The sequence below is a fragment of the Brachyistius frenatus genome, unplaced genomic scaffold (assembly GCF_029030835.1).
Source record: "Brachyistius frenatus isolate BFR_SWC_R1_liver_20210118 unplaced genomic scaffold, ASM2903083v1 Contig_2, whole genome shotgun sequence".
In the NCBI taxonomy this organism is placed as follows: domain Eukaryota; kingdom Metazoa; phylum Chordata; class Actinopteri; family Embiotocidae; genus Brachyistius; species Brachyistius frenatus.
Window position 1 is genome coordinate 10780281 of NW_027210601.1, and position 27359 is coordinate 10807639.

At 41.0% G+C, this 27359-nt stretch overlaps 1 protein-coding gene across 4 annotated transcripts in view; it reads left to right on the forward strand.

Annotated features, from left to right (window-relative positions):
* col16a1 (collagen, type XVI, alpha 1) overlaps positions 1-27359 on the forward strand; it is a 64075-nt gene that overhangs the window by 17584 nt on the left and 19132 nt on the right. For 2 of the 4 annotated variants that reach the window (XM_069699170.1, XM_069699187.1), the window contains exons 5-38: positions 3742-3865; positions 4573-4854; positions 5917-5997; positions 8707-8775; positions 12439-12471; positions 15570-15605; positions 15704-15754; positions 16071-16103; positions 16261-16305; positions 16928-16966; positions 17070-17132; positions 18044-18088; positions 18186-18281; positions 18558-18596; positions 19522-19557; positions 19671-19706; positions 19804-19926; positions 20610-20645; positions 21210-21242; positions 21460-21588; positions 21865-21909; positions 22259-22294; positions 22384-22437; positions 22902-22952; positions 23043-23186; positions 24204-24239; positions 25228-25335; positions 25723-25845; positions 25945-25998; positions 26127-26168; positions 26534-26569; positions 26652-26705; positions 26804-26872; positions 26964-27017. In XM_069699170.1, coding sequence (XP_069555271.1) covers positions 3742-3865; positions 4573-4854; positions 5917-5997; positions 8707-8775; positions 12439-12471; positions 15570-15605; positions 15704-15754; positions 16071-16103; positions 16261-16305; positions 16928-16966; positions 17070-17132; positions 18044-18088; positions 18186-18281; positions 18558-18596; positions 19522-19557; positions 19671-19706; positions 19804-19926; positions 20610-20645; positions 21210-21242; positions 21460-21588; positions 21865-21909; positions 22259-22294; positions 22384-22437; positions 22902-22952; positions 23043-23186; positions 24204-24239; positions 25228-25335; positions 25723-25845; positions 25945-25998; positions 26127-26168; positions 26534-26569; positions 26652-26705; positions 26804-26872; positions 26964-27017 — 2335 coding nt within the window. The remainder of the gene's footprint in view (positions 1-3741; positions 3866-4572; positions 4855-5916; positions 5998-8706; positions 8776-12438; positions 12472-15569; positions 15606-15703; positions 15755-16070; positions 16104-16260; positions 16306-16927; positions 16967-17069; positions 17133-18043; positions 18089-18185; positions 18282-18557; positions 18597-19521; positions 19558-19670; positions 19707-19803; positions 19927-20609; positions 20646-21209; positions 21243-21459; positions 21589-21864; positions 21910-22258; positions 22295-22383; positions 22438-22901; positions 22953-23042; positions 23187-24203; positions 24240-25227; positions 25336-25722; positions 25846-25944; positions 25999-26126; positions 26169-26533; positions 26570-26651; positions 26706-26803; positions 26873-26963; positions 27018-27359) is intronic. The other 2 variants (XM_069699178.1, XM_069699195.1) reach the window with 2 other exon arrangements.

Below are 27359 nucleotides of genomic sequence, written 5' to 3' on the forward strand. Positions count from 1 at the left end.
TCACACATTCATCTTCCCTTCCAGATAAATTGTAATAGTTTTGGTTTATGACTACATAATTGACCAATGATGTTCACATCTGGCTTAACTAGTGTTTATGATTAGCTAATTCACAAATGTTAGCATATGACCACGCTGAAATCAAATGGCAAACCATAAGACGGTAAACATCATACCTGCTAAACATCAACATGTTTGCATTGTCACTGTGAACATTTCAGCATGCTGACATTAGCATTTAGCTCAAAGCACGGCTGGGCCCGAGTACCGCCTCACGGAGCCGCTACAAAGGATGCAGGCCATTAATCTTGATCGCAGTCCCCTTACCTAGGATTTGATGAGTGAATTAAATTCTGCTGCCAGAGAGACTTGGGTCAGTGCATGCAATGGTAATATGAACCAGAGCTGAGCACCATCAGCAGTACAGAAAATGCACATACTAAAAGTGTTTTTTTTTACAATAGTTTCAAGGTGTTCTTCTCTAAAGTTGTATTGTTTAAAATACTCAAATATAGAAGCTGGCCATAGGGAAAAAGTCACAGTCTGTAACAACATTTGTCCACCAAAGCTTGAAACTGTGTTATTTCTTTTATGTGTCGAGTTGTAGTTATTTAAACTTCCTTCCGGTTATTTAATGCATTCAGAGGTAGAAGTCGTCTCCACTGAAACCAATTGATTCCAGCACAGTTGGAACCTGGTAGGGTGCTAATACAGCTCTCCAGGTGATATTCCCATCTTAAACCAGAGATCTGCTTTTTCGACATTAGATTTCCCTCCTCCTCTTCCTCTGTGCCTCTCTGGTTTGCACTGCCTCACTTTATTTTAAACAAGAGAAGCAGAAATAACTTTCTCTCAGACTTTGGAGAGGCTAGATTTGAATCTGGCTGGCCCACAGAGTGATTTATCTTCCCATTGCATGCTTGTGTGTGTGTGTGTGTGTGTGTGTGTGTGTGTGTGTGTGTGTGTGTGTGTGTGTGTGTGTGTGTGTGTGTGTGTGTGTGTGTGTGTGTGTGTGTGTGTGTGTGTGTGTGTGTGTGTGTGTGTGTGTGTGTGTGTGTGTGTGAGACAGTGCTTTCTCTTTCCAAGGTGCAGTACTGCCAACTTAAAAGTCAATAGTTTGTTTGAGTGGTTTTGTGCCCTGCAGCTCATGTCACTAATCGCCAGCAAAACAACTCTGTTCTCAACATTGCTTTTTCTGTCTCCTCTCTCTTTTCCTCCGTCTGTCTTTCTTTCCTGCAGACACTTTTTCTTTCTATCTTCAGAATATATAGTAACCCTAGAGTTGTTTCATATTGCACCATAATTTACCATGGATTAGTTTCAGTGAAATTCTCACATATTATCATATTATACCAAGAATGTATTGGTCCTACACTGTAGTTTTTGTTCCCTCTTTGTCTTTATCTTTCTTTCACCGTTTTTCTCCATGTTTTTTTTCCTCACCTTTTCTCCCACTCATCCTCTCTTTGTTTTGACGTCCTATAGTTGGCTGTTTTCCCTTGGATCTTCCCTCAGTCATAAATCACTGTCACCCCACTTCTAGGAGCGGGAAACCAGCTGCCAGCATCAACAATTTTCTTTGTGTGCGTGTGTGTGCGTGTGTGTGCGTGTGTGTGTGTGTGTGTGTGTGTGTGTGTGTGTGTGTGTGTGTGTGTGTGTGTGTGTGTGTGTGTGTGTGTGTGTGTGTGTGTGTGTGTGTGTGTGTGTGTGTGTGCGTGTACATGCATGAGTGTGTGCATGCAAAGAGAAAAGAGTGAGAGAGAGAAAGAAATAGAGCAAGAAAGAATATTTCAAAATGTTTACCATCTCAGTGAGCATGCATTTCATTGGGCTTGTTTGTGAACCCTTCATCTCTCAATACATCGAACACCTCAATGCAGTGAACATTTGTGTGTGTGCACACTGCATTTGTGTGCTTAGATGCCCTTGACCAAAACTGAGGGATGAGGCTTGCTGGACTGTATCTGCTATGAAAATTAATGCCAAGGGGTTACACACACACACACACACACAGGCATTGCATTGTACCGCCGGCTACAGTCACAAAATATGGGGCAGGAAAGCAAAGTGGAAAAAAAACAGGCGAATAAAAAAAAAAACATGTATAGAATATAAAAAAGCTCAGGACTGTGGAGACATGCATAGGATTGCTTTTTCACTGTGCTCAGGAGGACATATAAAAATATACTGTATATGAACCCAAAAGTTGTCTCAATGTGTCATAAGCCTAATTAAATGCAAGGGTAACTGCCTGGCTACTGACTATAGATCATGTTTACACATAACCAGGGTTGGGTACCGCGCTTAGATATACTTTTATGACAAAGACCAAACTGCTTCAGTACTATCTAGTTTCAAAAACTGCCTTAGCCAGCTTCCATGTGAGGCGTTTAGGGAACATGGGTACATGTTGGAAACTCTAAAATGTGAAAGGTAATTTTCCTGTTCTTAAAATGGATGTTATAAAATGTGTAGGCCACGGAAAAAAGTATAACTCAAGAACCAGTATTGAAGGAAAGGTATCAGTTCTGGTACTGGTACTGGTACTGGTATAACACATTTCTGAATGATACCTAGCACTAAATCTAACACAATATATATTGTCATGTCTCATCAATGCAATTTTGTACAAACATATACACATTCTTGCAAAGTGTTATGTTTAAAGCTGTTGTGATGTGATGTGAAGTACAAAGCTCCTGCAAAACAAAAAATAAAGGATCTCTATCTGCAATCAGATAGAAGTAATATTGTATGTAGGGCTGCAACCAATTTTGTTTTAATGAAAGATACATCTATCAGTTTTACTTGTCTGGCATTTTAAATGTCAAAAAAGGCAAAGCTATTTAGTTCACAAGAAATATGACTGAAACTATTAAGTATCACAATAGATGCCTATTATTTTTCTGTTGATTCCCTGGTCAGTTAAGTCATTAATCTTTTCAGCTCTAATAAGTTGATTGAGGGGACGGTCAGTGTTGTTTGCTATTGGGTTCTGTATCCTGATGGATACATTATTTAATGCTGCACTTCCATAAAGTTAGTTTCACAAGAGGCAGAGTTTAACACAGTTTGGTTAAAATTGAAGCTGCAGAAGCTGAGACATCTTGACTTTTACTACGGAACATGGCACAAGCTCCAAAACCCTGGATCCTACAATGTGTTTCCCAAATCTAGCCAATACAATCATTTTATAATACATTGTAGTTTAAAACTACATCAACTGAATTTTGGGTGACCCAGAGGAAGAAAGTTGTAAACATAAAAATGACAATGTTTTTTATCTAATATGGGAAGCATGTTACCAGCTGCACATGTACACTTTCAGAAGTGTAACATTAGCAATCATGTGCAGTCTTGAAGATCGTAGTTACAATATTTACTGTCCATTCAGTTTTGTTTTAGGTCTTGATCAACTCAACACTAAATAATACGAGTGGTTCTTACTTATATGTGATCTCCCCTTTCTCTCTCTTGTCCTCTTAACTCTGTTTTGTCCAATGAAGGAAAAAATGTCCCTCTATATGTAGGTAACTTCTTTTGTTACTGATATATTTTCTCTGACTTTGTTAGCGTGAGCTATGAGTAAGGCTAAGATGCTAAAGCGGACCACATTATATTTCTGTATAAAATTAGAGACGTTCCTCTTTAAACAGTCCCTGTATATAGTTTGACAGTTGTGCAGCTGCTGTGAATGGATAACTGTCGTGTACCTGACCCTTCTGCGCTTCTATGTTCCAGTGAGGTGTTCCCTCATGGCCTACCCGAGGAGTTCACCCTGATCTTCACCCTGGCGCTAAAGAAGGCTGCCCTGAGGGACACCATCTACCTCTTTCAGATATCTGATCAGCAGGGATACCCACAGGTGCAGCTTACTCTTCGCTCCCTCATCCACTGCTTTACGCATTCCAGCATGTTCCCCCTCCACCTCCACCACCTCTCTCTTCTCTTTCCCTCTCTTGTTTCCTACTTCCCTTTACTCTCCTCCTTGGTCTTTTGCCTTTTATTCATGCCTTGCATCTCTCTTTTGCATAGTCATCCACTTTCCCTTTCGATTTCTTCCCTCTCGTGACATCTTTTCAATTCTCTCCCCCCTTTCGTTCCAAGCGCCTTTTGTCCCCTCTTATTTTTCATCCCATTCTCCTCTCTCTCTGTCGCTCCTCCCGATCATCTCCTTGTGCTCCTCTTTCATTCACCTTCATTGTTATTCATGTGTGTTCCATGATAAAGCACTGGAGTCCCTCAGAGTCCCGATAATCACTGCAAGTTTGAGGCCAGATTTAAATACTCAATGTTTATGATGGATGAAGGCCAAGTTTGCCTCATTAGTAGTGATTGATTGGCTGTACGGCTGGTGTGTGTAATTAATATATCTTCCCCTTTAGCTCATCTTTGCTACTGTGTTCTACAGCTTTGTGAGGTGGTAGTCCAAGTACACATCAGTCTTTGTTGAACCCACTGCCAGACAGTGACACACCGAGCATCATTGTTTGGTGTTTAATTGTTACAAGCCTCCGCATACCCGCCACTCCTCTCTGCCCCCTAACACTTACACCTCCACCCAACACACAGCTCTCTGTAGACCTCAACGGCCCCGATGGCACCCTGTCTCTTCGAGCCAGAGGGGTGGACCCTGCAGCCGACCTGCTGGCTTGCGTTTTCACCGGGGAAGGCGTCGAGGCCCTGATGGACCTACGCTGGCACAAGCTGGCCCTCAGCGTGCAACGCGGAGCTGTCTCCCTCCTCGTAGACTGCGGCTCCATCGAGACCAAGCCCCTGGAGCTCCGAGGAGCTCTGCCCACTGACGGGCACACACTGCTGGGCATTCGGGCTTCAGATGCTGAGCCTGTGCAGGTATGACATTGATAACGATAACTTGATTTACCGTATTTAACGCTTTTATTGAAACAGAGTAAACAATAAAAATGCAAAATATTTAGGATACAAGTATAATTACTTGACAGCAAAGTCTGGTTCGCTCGAGTAACAAAGTGAGGGGTTGGAAAAACCAGGAGACCTCTGCTCAAAGATGTCAGGCTGCACTGTGACGTAAGGGATTCAAATATCAGAAATGCAACCAGGAACCTTATAGGAGCCCCATTTTGAAATTAGACTATTGTTGCTTTAAAACATTTTTAAATAGGTATGCATCTCTGGAGAGCTGTGAAAATAAGAAAGAGAATGCTTTGAAATTTGATTAAATATGCAGTGTGTGACTGCTCTGTCTCGGCTATTGAAGAGCCTTTGATCAAGATTAGACTCTGCAATGTAAATGGCATCCAATGTTACCATTTAAACAAACAATATGGTGACCTGTAGTCTCTGTATGTATTAAGAGCAAACTGTTTTTGAAGTGTTATGAATGAGCTGGGTTCCCTTATTGAGACCAGTGCGGTATGGAGTGGCATGTTGGTGCATTGTTGCGTTATATAATTCAGTCTACCTATTCAGATAATTCAGTATATAGAACTTTAATAACACACCTGGCTTTTTTTTTTTTTTAAGAGGCATTTATGCATAAAGACATCTATCTTCCTGGAAATCTCATTGAATCCTGATTAAAAAAGCGAGCGGACTACCTGAGAGAATATGTCTGCAGTGAGCTGGGACTATTACCACTGAATGGATCCAGTAATCCAGGCACTTAGTTTGAGCATCAGTTAACTGGCCTAGAGAGAAAGCAGGAAAGGTCTTTTGTTAGCGCTGGGAGGAAGTGTTCATACACATGTACACACACATACACACCACCTGACAAAATGCTTTCCTAATGCTTTATATAAACAGGAAATTAATTGTCTCTCAACCTTGTTTACTTCCTCATTTAAACTTTATGTACATTATAAAATAAACAAAGCAGACCTGCATGTGAAATACAGCGTATGCTAACCTCTCTCTTTTTCTCTCCATCTTTCACAGATGGACATTCAGCAGGTGATGCTGTACTGTGACCCCTCGCTTGCCATTCAAGAGGCCTGCTGTGAGATACCTGGGGCGCGGGTGAGACTGGAAACTTGGAAGTTTGTGTAGAGAAGAGTCTGTTTATTGCAAATAACAGTAGACCTCCCATTTTAAGGAAAGGTTCACCTTTTTGAGAAATGTTCTTCTTTGGTTTCTGGTGAAGAGCGAGATTAGAAGATCAGCTTGGTTTATTATATGAAGTTACAGCATACACAGTTTAGTTACAGTTCAGCTGAGCACAAAGACTGGAAACAAAACAGCTAACCTGGCTCTGTATGAAGGTGGTGCAGTGGTTAGCATTGTCGCCTCACAGCAAAAAGGTTCCGGGTTCGAATCCGGTCCTGGGCCTTTCTGTGCAGAGTTTGCATGTTCTCCCTGTGCTTGCATGGGTTCTCTCCGGGTTCTCCGGCTTCCTCCCATCATCCAAAAAAAACATGCACCTCAGGTCAGGTTACCTGGCGCCGCGCTAGTGGCAGCCTGCTGCAGCAGCTCCCCCTGAGAGCCCCCTGCTGTAGTGAAGAAATTTCCCCTCGGGGATTAATAAAGTGAAATAAAAAAAATAAATAAAAAAAATCCACTTACTGGCACCTCTGAACAGCACAAAATCTCTTTTGTTTAATCTGAACTAAATGACACATGAAAAACAAAAAAGAAAAACCCAATTGGAAGCTGTGGGCTGAAATGTATATTGTTTGGAAGCAGTAGCTTTCTAGTCTCCACTGTTTCCCTGACAATCGATAGTAAACCGTCAAGTTTACCCATCTGTTTTTGTGCAGATTAAAGAAACTTTAGAGGTGCTGGTACGCTAATTCTCTTTACCTCTGGACAGAGTCGGACCAGCTGTTTGCTCTTGTTTCATGTTATAGCTTCATATTTAATGGACAGATAAGAGAGTGTTATTAATCTTCTCATCTAAAAGCATATTTCAGAGACTTAAAGAGTGCCTGGAAAATGTGCAACTGTCAATCATTTCAAGTAGTTGTCAACAACAACTGACTGATTCAGCCAATTTTGACTCTCAGCGTCCCCCCTGTGATGCTCGACACATCGCAGGCATTTGCACAGAACCATTACAGCTCACAATGTGAGATTACATTAAAATGCACATTTCCCAAAACATTGAACTGATGATTGAACAGAGTCAGTGTGGATGCTCCGCTACACTTGTTCAGGAGTCACTGACTTTCACAAGGACTTGTTTGTCATGTCCCAACAATGTGTTTGAACCTCTTTAGCCAGTTTAAAATGTACCAGCCTTAATCAGTTGGTCCCCTTGCCAACCCAAACTATTGTTCTATCCCCACTTTTCACAGGGGACTAAGGGAAAAGTTGAGTGTGGAAAGGCTTTAACTGTGGCTGTCAAAATATGAGTTTCAATGTTTTAGATTCATACAAAGCTTTACTCCAGTCAACAGGCACCTGTCACCGAAATAGTGTTCATTTTTAAGTTGTCAAAGTGTGAATTTGGAGCAACTTGTCACCTCAGTTAAACTGACCTAAGCTAAACTGACCACAGAGGCTATAACTCATCACTGGTTGCAGCTCCTTCACAATAAAAATAATCTGTTGGAAGGCTTTTACTGTTTAACAGCTGCAGTAAAAAGCTGAGTCGGCATTATCCAAATTAAACACCATAAAAAGTCTGTGAATTTGCTCCAGAGGCTTATTCTCATTAATCAGCAACGCTTTGTCTTTATAATGCGTTATGCTCATTTTTTTTTCTCCCATTTTAGATGGTCACAAAAAAAAAAAACTTGGCGGGCTTCCGTTTGATTTTGATATGCAGGGAGAGTCCTGACTTCAGTATTTAGCACACCATCAGTTTCTTGACTTAGGCTTCCACAAATATGAAAAAGCTTATCTTATTGTGTTGGTTAACAAATATTGTTCTGAGAATTTGTTAGGATATTATGTTTACAAATTGACTAGTGCTTTAAGTAATTGCATCATTGGATCATATAATTTACCAATACTGTTTGTGCCACTAATGTGTGGCTAAAAGGCTATTTCAAAGCATCATGTTTTTCACAGCTTCAGAACTACAATTGTCTACACAATTTCTATGTCTTTCTTTTTCCCTGCCTTTCTCTTGCCTGTCTCCCTCTTTTCTTCTTTTGTATTTTTGTGCAGTTATTGTTTGCAAACTTCAGACAAAAGCCTTATCAAACAGAAAACAGAGTCATTGGACTGAAAACAGTACAACCTTGTGTTGAGCGAGCGATTGTTCAGGTATGGGAAGAACTGCAAACAGCCAGTTCTTGAGTTTATTTTTGAGCTGAAGGCATTTTTGTATTCAGCCAACTTTTTGTCAGAATCCTCCACAGTGTTTGTGCTTACGTGTCTGAGTGTGCGTGCATATGTGTCTTTTTCATTACCAAATGAATTAAGGAGAAGTGTACAAACAGGGTGGGAAGCTGCTTCAGAAGTTTGAAAGTGTAGGGTCTTCTGGAGGAGAAGCTGCATGCTGTAAAATTGATTAGAAAGTTCGGAGAAAGAAAACCTCTTCTCCTTTGCTCAAGGCATGTGTGCTGGAGGGCTCCCTCCAAGCGGCGTTTAAATTTGAAATGAGAAGTGGAGGAGCAAAGGTGCTCATCTTTAGACACTCGCACAGCCACAAAAGGTGCAGAGCCTCTTAAAAAACAACTGATGGAGACAGAAATTAATGGCAGTGCTACATGGCAGGTTGGAAATCACCAAAGTGACCTTTTTACCCTGTCTTAAAATTATCTATGTATTGTGATCTTGCAGTGCCCTCCGGATGCTCCCAAGAGCCGCCGTGCTGCTGAGAATGACCTGCTGGACAACACATTCAATCAGGTAAATCTCAGACCACCAACACACACACACACACACACACACACACACACACAAAGGAGGAGAATTTCTGCTTTCTCATAGATAGCAAAACTTGCGCTCACACACAAACGTATTAGTTAAGACGCAAATGCACCAAATAAATATGCTGCATATACTTTTCTTTATGCTCAAGTCATTCTAAAATAGTGACAAGCACTTAACTCCAGTTACAAATTGAGGGGAAATATTACCAGATCTTCCACAAACATTAATCTCTTGAATCGTGAATTATTGCAACACCCACTCTCCCATCAGGCACAGACCTGATATATACAAACATTAACACACACTTGGTCTCAAATGGCTTTGTCTGTAGAGAGTTTGATCTGTTTGGAATTCTCCTGCCAGCAAAGCAAGCGCTGTCCAGTAGGACTTATACCAAGTGGAAATTCCACCATGGAAAACAGGTTTTCATTTTCTGCTGGAGTCCCCATCAAGTTTCATATGACTTCCGTTCAGTTAAATTTGCTGGTAGCAATTGTTCAAAGTGTATGTTGAATGCATGACAAATAGAGCCTTATGCAACACATTTTTTTTTCTTCTCAGCCCACAAATTGCCATGCCATTTCCTATGGTTGCTTCAATACCGCCGGATACATGAAGCTCTTCCAGTGCCACGTATAGGCAATTTATTTTTGTTTTCACACCCGCTTGTTTCATCATTCATATTAATGGTATCTATATGCAATTATCTATTCATTAGGGCCCAGTGTTTGTCTTGTGAAGTGCTGGTGTTAACTTAGAGCTCTGGCAGACGTTGAGGCACATCAATCAATTCCATAGACGGTCAGAGCCAGACACAGGCATGTCATCTCGCTTCATGTCTCTTCCTCTCTATCTCACCTGTCACTCTCTCCCACTTTCTCCTCTGCTTCCAGGTATTGTAGACTGTTTTTTACATGGATAACATGGAGTGTATTCTTACAGGAGAAGGTCATGTCAAATTCTCCCCCCTTTTTCTGCTGTCTTTTTTTCATAAATGCTTGCACATACATGCACAAAGTCACTGGAAAACTTTCTTTTTTTTTATCTGTGTTATGATTGTACAAACTAAATGAACTGTGCAATTCAAAATTCCATTGTTATTGAGCCACAGCAATGCTTTTATCACACTACGCCTCACCGAGTGACGGCACAATAAACTCAGCGGCCGAGGTATGTTCTGTATAAGGAGTACGCTACATTATTACTCTGTAGTAAACACAGTGTCCACTGGGGTCAACTATTGGTGAACTACCATTTCTGTGGATGTCAGTTCCTTTGTAAAACATCTGTTTCATCCTTTTTTCTCTTTAAGTATCCTTAAAAAGAAACTACACTGGTTTCACAAATAAAATATCTATTCTATTCTATTTTTCTATGTGTAAAAATAAATCTGCATACAGCCCTCTGTGGCTCCAGACGGAGCTGCAAAATTGCATTAAGCGTAGTCACTTGATGCAACAGTGGGTGGGGGATGTTAAGTTTAGGGTGGATCAAGTTTACCAGACCTCTGTAACCCACTTCTCATCTCTGCTTGAGGTGGCATTTGGCAGTAATAACATAATACACCACAATCTCTGACCAAAACTGTCGATGGTTGGGTTGCACTGGTACTGAAGGTCCCGCAGTTTTGACCAGAAAGAAGAATGTGGGAAAAGAAAAAGATGATAGCCCTGATTCATGAACTTGACCCCATTTTTAGTGTTTGTGGATTTTTTTTTTAAATGCCCATTGTGTATGCGCAATACTAAACCAAAGGATTACTCTTTTCAGTCAATAGTTGGACATTTTGTCTGATATACTTACAGTATTTCCTTTCATGCACAGAGTTATGTGATTATATGGTAAATATGAAGCTACTGCCAGCAGCAAGGTCACAAAATCTGCCTGGCAGTCTGACTTGACTGAATGTCCTTGCTGCTGGTTTCAAATACACAAGTTTGTTATTTTTAGAGGTGCTTGTAGCTGGATTTTGTTTCCAGGAGACAGGCTAAGCTAAAGTGCTGCTGGCTTTAGCCTTATATTCAAAGGCCACGTACAGGAATGCCATTAACTTTCTTTTCTAAAAGATAAGTGTATTTCCCAAACAGAACACCGCTTAAAGTTTGGAAACATGATTTTATTCCTCACACTCACACTGATGGTATTACATATTCTGGCTCATCTTGCCTAAATACTTCAATCACGCTAAGGACTCAATCAAGACCTGACCCGTTCCATACCTTGTAATGCGTTGTTTCAAATTGTATACACGTTTTACACATGTTTGCACAAAATTCAACCCGACATGTTGATGTATTTGGAAACTTTGGGATCTCTACAAGAATTTGAAGGAACATTTGGTTACACAGTTTGTAATAACTCACCAACAACTGGCTTAATTGTGTGATTTGATATATTGCATTGAACCCCATTTTCTGGTGATGTTAAACAGCCCAAGCCATTTGTACTATTGTTTGGGTCTGTGTGTGGGTCACAGCAGTCACTGCCTTCCTGAGGTATAACAAATCTCCCTCACCCTGTTTCTTATCTTCCAATGCTGTATGCCTCTTTTTTTCTCTTACTTTCAACCCCAGCTCCCAGCTGAAAGGTCATATGATCCTCAAAAGACCCAGTGTCTTCTTTGTGTCTTGTTTACAGTGCCTCAGTATGTGTGTCTTTTTGACTTTTTTATGATGAAGTCCAACACCAGCTGAAAAATGACCTCTCCCCTTTTTCCTCTGCTGAAACTCTTTCTTATTTCTCTCCTTCCAATTTTCCACCTTAAGCAGATTGTTTCTGCTCAGCTTTCCAGTCTTCCCGCCATCCTTTTGGTTGTTGACTCGTTTATTTATTTTCTATTTTTATTGTCTGATTTGCAATTCTGTGCACAGCAGGGTCCATTTCTTCATTTACCTCAGGGCCCATGAGGTACAGCACTTCTCTTCCCCTCATCGACTAACTCTCTTTCATCTCTCTTTTTAGAAACCCAGAATAAAGAATAACTGCTAATGACCCATGTGTGCAACCAAGGTGGCCCCTATTTCATCTTTCTTTGTTATTGATCTGATGCAATGACTTGTAATGGCAACAAGATTTAAAGAGATGCACCAAACACACAACAGGAAAACAGCAGCTTCCCATGCCACAGATGTCATATGATGTAGATAATATGGTGAACTCCTGCTATTTTCTGGGAACATCAAGAGAGTCAGTTACTATGAACTGCAGCAGAGCAGTCAGCCTCTAAACCTCTAAAGTCCAAATTCTGAGTTTTTGAGAACAGCTTTGAATGTAGATTAATTTCGTGATACAATTTGAGAAATGATTGAGGCTGAAATAAGAAACTAGTTAAAGAGCTGCCAAAATGAAAACAACAAGACAAAATAAGACCTCAGTTGGAAAGCCATCTAACTTGTTGAATTCAATGTGTCTCAATATTGCCAATGAAATGTTCAGCTTTATCAACAAACATAAACAGCAATCTTTCTTTCTTTCTTTCTTTCTTTCTTTCTTTCTTTCTTTCTTTCTTTCTTTCTTTCTTTCTTTCTTTCTTTCTTTCTTTCTTTCTTTCTTTCTTTCTTTCTTTCTTTCTTTCTTTCTTTCTTTCTTTCTTTCTTTCTTTCTTTCTTTCTTTCTTTCTTTCTTTCTTTCTACCAACAGGACATTTTTGCCTCCAAGGATCTAGCAGAAAAAGTAAGCCTCGTAATTCACACCCACACATCCACACGCATTTTAAAACAGTAGACTCTCTAATGAGACTTGTGGGGCAACATAGGGGCTCAAACGAAGACAGTCATCTCAATGCAAGAAAGACTTGTACTAAAGACTTGCAGGTGAGGTGGATTGGAGAATCTCTGTAAACATGTATGTACTGTTGAAATTTAGACTGGAGGACAACACGCAGGCCGTATCTGTGGACGTGTGTGTACCTTTATGCACATTTATATGCGTGTTGTGCATGGGACTTAGACAAATAAAATCTAAGTCGACTTCCTGCTGCTTCCCTCACACGTCCCCAGCTTGCTGACTGACTGAGGACTGATTTACACCTCATTATACGTTCAGTCCCAGTCGGGAGTTGCTGCTGCCTATTCATTTTGTCATTCACCTACAATAGGTATGTTCTGTTTACAAATAGAATACAAAACTCCAGACGCTTCATTATGTTGCTCCTGTGTGTGCTTACTAATGCAGTTGGCCGACTTCACTGACTTTCTCAATGTAGGTTATTACCTGGGTTGGAGCGCACAGCTTGTCCTGCCACTGGGAGAACGCACTTGCAAAGAAACAAAAGTGACTTATCTTTTGTGCTGTGAATTCAAGTCAATTACACAAGCGACAGTTTTTGTCGTATACTGCCCATAGGAATCCATTGATAATAAAAGCTGATATTCTGCACGGCATCACCAATACCAACAAATACACCAGGCAGGTCTATGAATTAATGTGATTATAGTAATAAATGATCTGAATAAGGGGTACATTTGACTTTTGCTGCAAAATCCTAAAGCTCAGCCAAAAACATTTTTTCATCAGTGTTCATGTCACGCGTCATCAGCTATTCTACCGTAGTGTCTTCCTGCTATATCAGTGGCTTCTCTATTAACACAAGAAGGCTATTCCCAAAATAATATCCCAGAATCTACTACCTTCCTTTTCCATTATATCATGTGTCAAAGGACACTATCGTGCCTTTGCAAAGGGGGCACAGCTTTGTCATTGATTCTGAGTAATACAGTGTAGGAGATTGTGAATTTAGGTTGAATACCGATATAAGATTTTCATTCGTATGTGCTGGATCTTGCCCTTATTTTGCCCTTAAACGTTCATCGTTGTTGGCGTACCTAATGTCGAATCAGTGGCTTAATTTTGAGACGTGAATGTCAAAAAGCGACCTGTTGTTGTGCCAACATTTTTAAAGTTTGTAGCTACTTGGATTTAATCAAAAAGGCTTGCACTTGAAGCTGCACTTTTCAGATTTTTACATGAACAATTGAAGAAATGACAACATGTCATGTAAAAGGTTTCACTACTGCTAACCGACACACAAAGTTATCGCCCAACTTTGCAGTTTCCTTAAGTTACCCAGAGCATTTTAACAAGAAGAAAACATTCGCGATTAGCTATTAAACATAGTGGAACCTTAAGCGGCTAAAGAGACAGATTTTATTAGCCAGAACTTGTTGGACACCAACACTGCGCTAAAGCACAAGTAAATATTAGACCTACATTCACCAGGAAGTCAGAGACATGACTCCAAATGAATGTTGCTCTGTGTCTGTTGGTTGTCTTAGAGGCTACTGTTCAGCAACATATTATTTATATCAACTGTGTAAGATGTTTAGAGCTCGTTCTGTTGTCCAAGTACGCAAAAAAAAATAAAAAATGCTGCTGTTAAGTACTAATGCAACAGTGATCATGATGTGTATTAAACTAGTAAAACTTTAAAATGAGCCTTTTATTTTTCATTCCATGGAGTGTATGAGTTATACTGTCAACAAGTGAGCTCATACAATTTAGAGTTTGAATATAGCCCACTTTACATTAAAGGGGATTATTTTGATTGGAAAAATGAACTCATTATTATTTTGATTGGAAAAATGAACTCATTGCCAGTTAGCAATGCATAATGTGATGCTAGCTGTGAAAAGGAAAGTTTGCCACGACCATTACCAAGCCTAACATGCTGTAAAAATGCAACCAACAACAACAAAAATAAAATATGGGCCGACCAACTTTTTATAATGAGTGTTGTGTTACTATAAATTCTTAAAATAATCGGAATTAATTGAGAGGAGTAACAAAGTGAGATGAATTAAAAGAAGCAATCCGTAATCTGACTTCTTAATTTAAAAATTGAAGAATGGAGAGAATAAACAACAAAAAAATGTCTGCTGAGGTTTAAATTATGAGTACACGAGGGCTCGACTAAGCCTGCGGACAGAAACTGGAGCTCGGAAAGAGTGACTCGTCACTGCAGCTGGTCGAGCCAGCCATTGATAGATTTGTAGCTTGTAAGAGAGAGGAGGCGGAAAAAAAAGAGAAGAGGGAGAATTACACATTGTGTCTGTGCTGTTAGCAGCCCTCTCATCTCAGCAAGCTCACAGTCACAACTTCATGTGCAAGCTTACCGATGTGTGGAAGCAACACTCCCAGAAACACGGGGCGGGGGATTCGGCTTTAATTACTCGCTTCCGCTAAAAAGGCCTCAGTTATTTATAATGGTGATCCTTATTTGGTGTGTGTGTGTGTGTGTGTGTGTGTGTGTGTGTGTGTGTGTGTGTGTGTGTGTGTGTGTGTGTGTGTGTGTGTGTGTGTGTGTGTGTGTCCTCCTGAGAAGAGCAGCTGGCTGGCTCACTCCTGTGCTGTGGGAATCAGACATTCCTATTGATCTCTGTCTCCCATGGGAGGTTTGTGTATGTGTGCATGCATGTGTGTGTGTGTGTGTGTGTGTGTGTGTGTGTGTGTGTGTGTGTGTGTGTGTGTGTGTGTGTGTGTGTGTGTGTGTGTGTGTGTGTGTGTGTGTGTGTGTGTGTGTGTGTGTGTGTGTGTGTGTGTGTGTGTGTGTGTGTGTGTGTGTGTGCCCACCTCTCATCCTTTTTAACTGCATACTGTAGCAGCACAGGGATTCAGCAGCATTTAGTTTTGTGCAACAGTGCCACTGCCAGGTGACAAAGGAAACTACAAGACATTTATATCCTTCACAAACTTCCTTTTATTCAGACTCCTTCTGTAGATATTAAATACAGTATGACGATAATAAGTCTCTGTTTCTCTGTGTCTGTCTGTAGTGTGCTGGTTGTTTACTCCTGAGTAGGGAAGATAATGTAAGGATCACTGATCTTTACTTTCACTTCTTTCTATTAGTTCATGTCACAGGAATACGAGTGTGGAGTGTGTGATTGTGTGTTTGTGTGTGTTGCAGGCGTTAAACTTCAGGGGGGCTGCAGGGGTGAAAGGGGAAAAAGGTGATCGGGTGAGTATGATGGATACATACATATACACATACATACACATACACTACAGTGTATGTGTGCCTAGTAAGACTAATATCTGTGGAATGTATGATGTCATCACGTGCCTCGACATGTTTACCTTCATCACACACACACACACACACACACACACACACACACACACACACACACACACACACTGATGCTGCTGTAGTCTAAGGTGAGGCTGGCTATTGACCAACACAACAGCCAGCTGATACGCATTCTTCAGCGGTCGCCGATTCTCTCCCTTACTCACAAGCAATCATTCTTCTGTTCTGCCTCTCTCTATTTTAGGACGATGACTGTTCTGGCTCCCATTCAGGTCCAGTAAGTAACTTTTCCATTGTGTCTCACTCACACGCCATGCCTCATCTCGCAGAAAAAAAGCATTGTTTCTGTACTTGGCGTGCTGCGTAGTGTGCCTGAAATGTTCCCCAAAAGTGGTCTATGATAATACATGCCAACCAAGTGTCTCTAACCTCAGTGCACAGAGGGACCCAAGGGCCTGAAGGGAGAGAAAGGCGAGCCGGTGAGTGCCAATATTCTGCTACAGGTTACAGCACCGCATCCCACTGCCTTCCAACCCAGCTAACCCCTCAGCTATTTAGTTTGATCTTTATTCAAAACCTCATTTTCAAGCATCCACTCCCAATATTAATTATGCAGCAGGAAAGCTGGTGTGCCCTGTATGTTTATTTACTGTTGAGTCATTGAGTTCATCTGAATATATGTGTGTGCAGGTCTCTGTGACTGTTAATGCATGATTAACCTAATGTGTTCAAGTTGCATCTGATTCATATATATATATATATATGCAACTGTATGTACTTGAGATTAGTGCCTGGATAAAATGAATGCCTGCTCCTGTTTGCCAGGTTGTGTGTTTTTGTGTGTGTGTGTGTGTGTGTGTGTGTGTGTGTGTGTGTGTGTGTGTGTGTGTGTGTGTGTGTGTGTGTGTGTGTGTGTGTGTGTGTGTGTGTGTGTGTGTGTGTGTGTTTTTGAATAGGGCATATGGCTCCTGCTGGTAGCCCATACGGGTTCCTGACTGGTCACTGTGTTGTTTGCTATGCTCCACCGGAGAGTGAGTGTGTGTTGTCTCCTCAGAGCCAGGTCATTGATCTGGGCCTTGTCTCTATTCCTTCTCTCCACAGGCGATGCCTGCCAACTGGGGCGAAGCAGCTGGGTACAAGGTGAACAGTTTAAGAAACTTTTGGTGATGAATAATGAAGATGTGACCTCCTAATGGTCATCTAATTAAACCATAACCTTATTTGTTGCACTGGCTTTGTCTAGGGAGATAAAGGTCAGAAGGGAGAGATTGGTCCTCAGGGTCTGACCGGCACTCCAGGGAAGGATGTAAGAGTTTCATGTTGTTGTTTTGTTGTTGTTGTTTTGCATCACAATTAGAGCATTAAAATCAGTGACAGTGCCTTTTAAACATTAAATTTGCTTTGAGGTAAAGTCAGTTAGCTTGAAATATATATTTTCTATTCTACAAATGTGAGCATACACTCACAAACACACTAATACACTTACAGACACACATCCACTTAGGCAGGCTCTTTTATCAGGCTAGAGCGGATATTCAGTAAACTTATACGCTATTACTCTTTATGCTCAGACTCCCATTGATATGTGTTCTCCCCCCTCCTCTCTCCCATTGCGTTAAGTCGGCCTGTTAATGCCTGTTAGATTAGGCTAGAGCAACAAAGCTTGCACAATCAATGCTGCCTCATTGACTGTGCTGTTCGTCTCTCACACAGGCAGCCGTCTATTCAGGAGGACTTAAACCTTTTAATCTTCCCTGTTCGGTGCAGTGATGCTGTAGGCGCATGGAAAAGTTTTGAGGAACAAATTAAAACGTTTGTGTGCTCTGAGATATTCCCCTGGTTTCGGCATCAGACACACTCAAATTTAGCTGTTCACCAGGCTAAGTGCTTGTCGTGGCCAGATGGATTTGGTGGAGGATAGATTTTCTTAAGCCTTCCATCCATCTGACACTGTGAATATGAAAGTGCTTGTTGATGTGACTTGAATCAGGCAGGCAGAAAATATTGCATATGCACCACTGAAGATATTACATCTTGGCTCTGCAATTCTTCCTCTTTGTGTTTCCTGTTGTAAAATGTCAAAGAATTGAAGGAGATCAGTGTCTTAAAGAATTTATGAAGACATTTTGGAGATGGATTTCAGCATTCAGAGTTCATTTGATTACTCTGGGCTGACATTGATGATGTCACTTTTCTCTGTCTGTCACCATTTCCCAGGGTCGAGGAGGGTCCTTCTGTGTAGTCGGCCCCAAGGGACAGAAGGTCTGTGTGCATTAGGTCTGGGACTTTCCATCAACCTGTCTGTCACGTATTCAGTCCACTTTGGATTTAATATATCTGTGTTAAATTTGTTTCTCAGGGTACCCCAGGTATGGTGGGTCCTGAAGGGCTGGCTGGGGAGCCAGGTAAGCCTGGATTTCCAGGCCTACCAGGAGTTGGAAAGCCAGGCCCTCCAGTGAGTGTGCTTTTTCATGAAAGAACTCTGGAGGATAAAAATAGAAGGATATATATGCACTTATTGGGTCGTGTCCTTGCATTGATTATTTCAATGTCCTCACATTCCTAAGAGATGGTTTTAGTTTGACTAATACATAGTTTTATTAGACAATGCTTTCAGATGTGCAGGACAGTACTTGGCAGAACTCCTTATTCTGGTGCAGATTTCATTGTCCTTGACAAAAGTATTTTAAGAGAGCCAATTGAAAAGATGTATGCACTTTTTTATTGCCAGGGTCCTCCTGGTGGGGCAGGTGGCGCAAAAGGAAAACAGGTGAGCTTAAATGTTGGCATATCACTTATTAACTAATAAATTGTTGCATATGTCCCTATTTACTATTTGTGAAAGAAATTAATACCACTCACAATTTGGGATATTTGTACATCAACGGGTACATCTGAAGCTGCCAGAGGGTACAGAGCAGTAACTTATCTAAAAAGTAAGATTTAAGATGTTAAAATATATATTCACATATTTGTTTTAAGGGGGAAAAAATAGTTAGCTAGTTAATAGGAAATTTGAAGTAACAGCTAAATGAGTTGAATAGTTGGGTAAAAGTAATAACTAACATTTGAAATATTTAACCAACAATAACAGAAAAATGGTTAAATTATCCAGCTAAGTAATACATGATCACTTGAAATGGTTTCAACATTCAAACATTTCAAGTGGAAATGTTTGAAACTTTAAGTCTAAACTTACAATTTAACATTTTGTATGAAAAAATATTGTAATCATATGCATCTCCATTAATATAATTGAATATAATATAGTTGCTATATTGCAAATCCAACTTGCAGATACACACCTTTATCTCGGGTTTTAGATAAGCAGCATTTTTTCTGTTTTAAAAACAGTCGGCAAACATTCATCATACTGCAAAGTTGAAACATCCAAAAGAAGTAACAAAGACTAAAACGCAACTTTGAGTTGAAAGCACCTTTAAATAACATCATCTTTATAATACATTCACAGGAATACATTCGGAACATGATGGTTGAATTGGACGCTTCAAATGATCGCAGACCAAGATTGCATCTCCATTTTATTAATGTTAGGTTTTCAGTTTGGTTGAAAGATTTCATTATTATCTGTGGATTCAGACGATCTTAAGGCCTTTAATCTAGCAGATCAAAATGACACATTACAAGGAAAGCTTTTTGTTGGATGGCTTTCAGTTCTCAGTTTGTGTTCACAGGGAGATTCAGGAAGGGACGGTTTGCCGGGAGATCCGGTGAGTGACTCTTTTAAACCTTGATTGGTATTCAGTAATGTATGCATGAGCTTCCAATAGACAGCATTCCAACTGTGAGCTAGTGTTTGACGGGGATTCTGCTGTTTTCATAGGGACCGAGAGGACCAGCAGGAACTAAAGGAGAGAAGGTATAATACCACGTAAACACCCTCCTTAATCTCTTTATCTGCATCTGTGTGCTCTCACATCGACACATTGCGTGTTTGACTCGTGTACAATCTTCAGGGTGACCCCTGCGAAGTGTGCCCGGTGCTGTCTACGGACACGGGCAACACAGTGGCTTTACAAGGAGTCCCTGGCCCGAAAGGAGAGCCTGGATTACCAGGGATGGGAGAGAGAGGCCTGCCTGTAAGTACAGCAGTTTGACCGTAATGTTAAACTGTAATGTATTCTGCACCTGCCCTGAATGTTCTGTTTTAACATCGTTACGATCTTGCTACATGTTTTATTAAGGAGTTGTAGACAGTCTGAGCTGTGAGCTGACAATTGAACCTTGAGCACTAGTTTGATAGTGCATATATTTTATTTCTCTTATCGTTCTGAGGGAAAGCACAGCGTTTATTTCTACCTTGGGGTTGTATCTGCCCTTGTAATTCTCACCGCCTTGCAGCAGCTCAAGAGGGAAAGGTGGGATATGCTATGAAAAGTTTATTCTCCAAGGCAAAAGTACTTTTCTTAATATAATCTCGACGTGTCTTTCTGTCTCTCTAGTGAGCCAGGACTCAACATATTGCACATTGTGTTTCTCGTTCTATTCACTCCGCATCTTCCCACTTACCCCAGCAGGTGAAATCGAGAGTGATTTGTGTGTGTGGGGAGGTGGAGGGGGTGTGGGGGTGGGGTGTGGGGTATAAATCTGGAGCCTTATGAGATTCTCTGTGCAACGATTTCCAATAGTGCCAGGATCCATCTATCATACCTGGTTAGGGCAGAAGGAGAAGGAGATGTGACCTCACAAAGTTGAACTAGCAAAACTCTTATTTCTGGATCACTCCAACTTCCCTATGCTCTTTTATTTCTATATTTACCAGGGGCTTCAAGGAACAGATGGCAAGGCAGGACAGAAGGTATAGAGTTCCCCCTTATTCATTTACAGCTCATGGTTCATTCATATTCTCTCCAAGTGTGACCTATACATGCTCATCTGCATTCCTACAACTTCAGATATGCTAGCATCAGCATTGTAGACTTTCTCCTAAAGCAGATGCAAGCCAAGTAGCTGAACTAAACTCCACAAAACCCAGAAGAGACAAAAGTTCAAACACACACACACACACACACACACACACACACACACACACACACACACACACACACACACACACACACACACACACACACACACACACACACACACACACACACACACACACACACACACACACACACACACACACACATTCAGCACCCATACACATGGCCACCTAAGTAGGTCTATACCCATGCATTTGTACAAGAATACCAAGCTGCTGAACACCTATCTACACACACATTACTGATATACTCCCACATTTGCTTTATTGCAATGACCAGTGTGCAGTAATGTGTCCAGACATGTTATCTCAAAGAAAACATGCTCATCAAGGTGAGCCGGGACTACTTTTCTTTCATGGATGTCTATGTTTTGGCAGGGAGAACCAGGATCAGGTGGCAAAGGAGAAAAGGTCAGTTTGACAACTTTATTGAATTACTTGTTTAGACCTACTTTATGTAGCTGTCAGAAAGATAGACAAGCCTCACCTGTGTTGCCCTTGTCTTGGAGGACCAGAACATTTCCAACTATATTGATTTAGATTGTTTTTTCCTTGATTGACTGTTCTGACATGGATAATCATGCTAATAGAATCTTTGTCCCACCTCCAATGTCCCTTTGTGCTTTAGGGAGAGCCATGTTCTGTGTGCCCGACTCTCGGAGAGTTACCCCCTAAACTGGTTCCCGGTGTCATGACCCAAAACCTACAGCAGAAGGGCGAGAAGGGAGAGTCTGGGATTGGACAGAAAGGAGAGCAGGTAAGTCTGTTTCAGTAAATCTAAATACAACACTCATAAACACAATCAAGATGAAAACAATAACCAAAGATCTGTTCTTCTTTGTGTCGGAGGACTTTGGTCCTACTGTAAGAAAACAATAATATACACTAGTGCAAAAAACCTATTGTATAATTGTTTTGTTTGACTATATTTGTTTTCTTAATTCTGTTTGCGTCGGTAGGTTTGCTTGTATGTGTGAGCAGTGATAAGAACCTTCATTAAAATTATATATTGTCCATTTCTTCTGCTCCACAGGGGGAGCCAGGATATGTTGGATCACCTGGCCTTAGAGGAGAGAAGGTAAGTTACATAAAAAGAAACAGTGGGTGACCTCAATAGCAGACAGGGCTTACATAAAGGGAGCTCAGTTAGCAGGTCTCGAAGTGAAGCTCTTAATAGACTTCATGAGGAAGATAATCGCAGCAGTGCACTAATTTTAGGGCCACAAACTGTCTGCCATTGAGATTTTCCCCAGCGGGAAACTTATTAGTGAAAATCTTAGGTAGTCAAAAAAAATAATTTGACATGGCTGCCTGTAGGGTGCTCCTTACTTTGAAATGTGAATTACCAATTTAAAAGACCCATCCATTTTTATCAATTCATAAAATTCAGATTTTTTTTTTTTTTTTTTTTATGTGCTCGTCTGCAGGGTAATGCAGGCAGCAAAGGAACTGATGGTAAGCCGGTAAGTTCACATTCAGTTCTTTGAAAAGCAATGTTCTCCATCATATCTTGAATCAGCAAAATTATTAATTATATTTATCTATGTAACAGGGAAAATCTGGACCTAAGGGACCAAGTGGCAAGGACGGATATAAAGGGGCAAAGGTAGGAAAGCAAACTGATCCTCCAGGTTTTCATAGAAACAAACATCCAGTGTTTTTCTTTTTTCCCTGTTTCTCTAAGAAAATAATGTACAAAGTGTGACCAGTTTCCCATTTTACTTTGAAAAGGCACATGCGACAAGGGCACCTAATTGCCACAATGTCAGCTTTTAAATGCACTTTTTCTATATTTAGAAATAAGCCAATTTGCTGGAAACCGGTAAAATTGCTGTTTAGATGTAAAATTGTATGTGGCACACAATTTCCAGCCATTACTTTTTCAATTTGTGAAAAAAAAAAAACACCTCTCATGCAGTTTTCATAAGCATTCACTCCTTCTGGTTTGACGTCTGTGTGCATGCATCTCACGCAGCTGTGAAATGAAACCCATCTACATTTGCATATTTTTACCAGTTCACACTTTATCTTAATCCATGCCACTGTAACATTATATTTACGTTTTCCCAGGGAGGACAAGGGCTTCCTGGTCTTGGTCTTCCTGGCCTAAAGGGTGATAAGGTACGTGGAGATCTACTGTATCTGTTGGCTTTGACTCCTTTAACTTGATTGTAATGCAAACTAACCTTTCTGACACCCTGTCCCCCTCAGGGCGAGTGTGGTTTGTGTCAGCCATCAGAGGTTGGCAGTGGACCTGCCAGCATCCAGTTGCCTGAGGGAACAAAAGGCAAACCGGGAGAACCCGGCCCCCCAGGGCCACCTGGACCGCCGGGGCTTGGTGCCGATGGCAAACAGGTGCGCTGTATGAAAAAGATATCAATCACACAAATATTTTGAAATGAAATCAGATTAAATTGATACAACAGTACTCAGACAGTGTTTTTGGAATGAGAAACTTGCCTTGTTGGCAGTAGATGCAAATTGGTCAAAAATGAACACGTGCTGTCCTTACATACCCAGCATTACAAAATGTAAACTGCAAGCACAATAAACACAATATTAATTGTCAGATGAGGAAAGGTCAAGGCCTCTCCAAAGTTGTTGACCTTCCCGTAGAGGGCATTATGTTTCCCTCTGAGCACCTACACTCTTACCAAAAGAACCCTCAACTCTTTAATATTTGCTACTTAAACACATTAAATTATTTATGGTGTGGTGTTTGTACTTTGCTGAAGTTTATTAAGTTAGGACTTCCCATCCAATCTCACAGAATGGTTTGAGTCGTATATTGTAGATATTCACACCATTTGTTCAATTGTACTTTGTTATTGTGCTTTATGATGAATAAACTTGGAAGAGTGTCACAGATTACAACCCAAGAACAAATCAAAACAGAAATGACTTTAACATTGCACATACGATTACATGATCCATTACTGATCTTCATCAGAATTAGTAACAGAAATCACATTATAGAAACTCCACAAAACCAAAGCTGCTTCTTGGTATCCTATTTTGTTTTAGAGTGAAGCAGATTAAGGACCATCTGGATGAGTGAAAATTTGGAGATGCTGAAAGATTTCACCCCCTAGCGCGAATCAACCCATAATGCTCATTGTACAAACAGGATATGCAGAGATTCTTGTCTTACCATATAATTGTTACTAAGTATAATACATCTCTGTTGTCTTCTGTCACCATCAGCTGTGGTTATCTTTATGTCAAGAGTTTTGATTTTAGCAGAATGGATAGAGGCTTGCATGATACTTCCAGATGACTGCACATGTGCTTTGATAGTGAGTGCATGAGTGTGTGTACTTGTACTCATGTAACTTTTTGCATTTGTATATCACCTTCTATTTGGTCTGACAGGGTGCACCCGGTCTGACCGGAACCCAAGGAGAAAAGGTACATTTCCTGTTAAAGTCTCCCTCTGATCTCCATAAAAAAAAAAAAGCTATTCTGTATATCTATTTCCTCTCACTGTGTACACCTGCAATGACCCAGCAAGAAATGCACGCCACATTTAACAGCCCTGTTTTCAGCTGATTAATTAAAACCAACTAATAAGTCTCCTGGGTATTCTGCAAGGCTTTTTAATATCTCAATGTCCACATACCCAAAATACCTTAAATCATTTATTGAAAAAGGGATGAGACTATTTTGGATTCTCCAGTGGCCTTGAGAGACTGTCACATGCTCTTAACTAATTTGACATCTACTCAGACCAAGGTTGTCCTCAGGAAACGTACCTCTCGAAAGGATATTTTAAGGAGCTCGGGCACTTGTACTTAGGTTCACACTTTATTTTAGAGGATCAAATCTGTCTTTTGGAACATTCACATCACTTTACCCCCCCCAAAAAACCCTGAGAAATAAATCTGCCATCAACAGAGCCAAGCGGCCTTAAATTACCTTAAAAACTCGTGCACATGAATCACTCTGCTTCAACTTCTAAGCAAAGCCAGATACTTACTGGAACACGGAGACTGATTCCTTTGTCCACATTTAAGAGCGAAATAAATTGTCTGAATTTTTTACATAAACCCAAAATACTGGCCTGTTCACGGGAAATTCCTTCTACCCTGTGGAGCTTTCTTGTAAACATTCAAAAGTTATCTTTCTAGTCAGTGTTTCCCACCAAAATGCATTGTGGATGTTGGTAGCGTCGAGTAAATATGTGTATTGCATTTCCTTCCTCATAAAACGTTTGCAAAGCCACCAGCAGTATTCAAATGTCAATAAGTATAATGTGTATACAAAATGGGAACCCACTCATAAAAACATTGCTTCTTAGCAATAGTAGTACTGTAAGGCATGTATTTTAAGCATTGTGAAAACTACATAGAGGTCCCTATCAGGCCTTTTGTTTCCATCGTCATTTCAATTTGACCAGGGTGAACAAGGAGACCAAGGAGATAATGGATTGGACGGAGCTTCAGGAACCCCAGGACTGCCCGGAGAGCCTGGTCGGGATGGACTAATGGGCTTGAAGGGAGAGAAGGTACATTGTCCATCGCCTGGGCTGTCGAGTCAGTTCAGCTTTGCTGCCCCTTAATTTGCATCTTCTGATTGATTTTTTTTTTTCAAATTAGTGCCAGAAAAAATGTAGCAGCCATGTGCGCTGTGCAATCCCAATCCTTTTCCACAGGCCATGCATGATGGAGATGTAATTGTTTCTTTTGAATGGACCTGGCTTTTGTGTCTCCATCTATTGTGGACACCTAATTACAGGTGACCAATGGTCACACGCCTATAGCGCAGATGGTTTCCAGTGGGTTAGAAATGGACACTGACTAGCTAAATGGGGGGATTGCATTTTTTTTTTAATGAAGTGTAATTCTTCCCAAAGTTCTCTGGATGATGTTTTGGATTTGCTGTGTTTTTCCAGGGCGATGCTTGTACCAGCTGTCCTTCTTCTGGCGCTGTGGTGGGTGATGGTGTTGCTGTGCCAGGCTCCAAAGGAGAGAGAGGAGACCCTGGTCCCCAAGGAGAAGGGAAGGCAGGCAAAAATGTGAGGGAATTGTGTGTGTGTGTGTGTGTTTGTGTGTGTGTGTATTTATTTACTTTTAGCTCTGTGCTATGAGAATTGTTGATGACCATCTCATTTCAGGGAAAACCAGGTTTACCAGGTGTGCAGGGCCCTGCTGGTCCCAAAGGAAACAAGGTATGAATGTTCATTTATTGTATTATCACATTTATAAATACATGCATAGGGTTGTACCTTTTCATGTATCACTGTCATTTCAATCTGTGTTGTACCCCCCCCCCCGCCCTCCCCCGCCCCTCCTGTAGGGAGAAACTGGAGTTGCAGGAGTCGGTCTGCCGGGACCACAAGTAAGGCTATGTCCTGAAAAACACACCTGGATCAATAAAGCAGTTTTATGTTGACAGCTGATGCAGCTGTTACAAAACAACATTAACAGAATTTTTATGAGGATGTCCTCCTCCTCTGAGCTCACGAATATTATCCTATGATATCAGTGGTTCAGAGTTTTCCTGCCTTTCAGATCAATCAGTTAAGTTGTAAATAACCATCCAAAAATAATCCTGGGTCGCTCTCTCTCAAATATTTTGATTCACTGTTGAATAATACTAGGTTGACACGGAAAAGTCAGTCCTCTCCACAGTCTTAGTTTTGTCCTCAGACCACCTAAACCTTCTGCATCTGTTTTTGTTTTGTCTTTGTTTTTATGCCGTAGGGTGACGAGGGACCAAGAGGGCTTGCAGGAATTGTAGTAAGCTTCTCTCGTACTTCTTAAGACCTAGTTTTCTTCACTAAATGTTCAGAGTTTGGTCTAATCAGTGCATTTTATACAGGGGCCTCCTGGTGTCGGAGGATTCCCTGGCCCTGTTGGCCCTGCTGGGGGAAAGGTAGCATAGGACAGAGTGTTTAATTCCAAATTATCATTGCAATACACAACCAAAGTTCTGTTCACATGTTGGATTTACTGTTGGTTTCTTGTTCACAGGGCTCCAAAGGTGATATTGGGCTTCCCGGACCACAGGGGCCGTCGGGAATTGGAGTAGCAGGGCCCCCGGTAGGATATAAATGTGTCTTTTTGTGTGGGTATATGGTGTAATGCTTTATCATCTTCAAACACTGAATCCTATTTATTTTTTTACCCACAGGGAAGAGATGGACTCCCTGGCTCTAATGGACTGCCGGGGGCCGACGGCAGACCTGTGAGTTGTCTTTTTCCTTCATTGTCTTAAGTGGGTCTTTTATTTGCATGCTTTTGCACGTGCATCGGAATTTTGAAGATTTCTAAGAGAAATTCAAGTAGCAAACTTGAATCGTTGCCTCTGCATTAGCATCTGCTCACAGTTTTAATTTTCTTTGAGCCTCTTTGGGAATTGTCCTTGATTTAGGCATCATTTGTAACCAAGGATGTATGCCTCAATCCATAACAGAGGCAATGTCTGCTTCCATCTCATCCTCTGTCCCCTGATCTTCGCTCAGCTCACTGCCCCGTGAGCTTTCTTCTGAAACAACAAAGCCAGAGTAACTAAGTGTTTGCCTTTGTG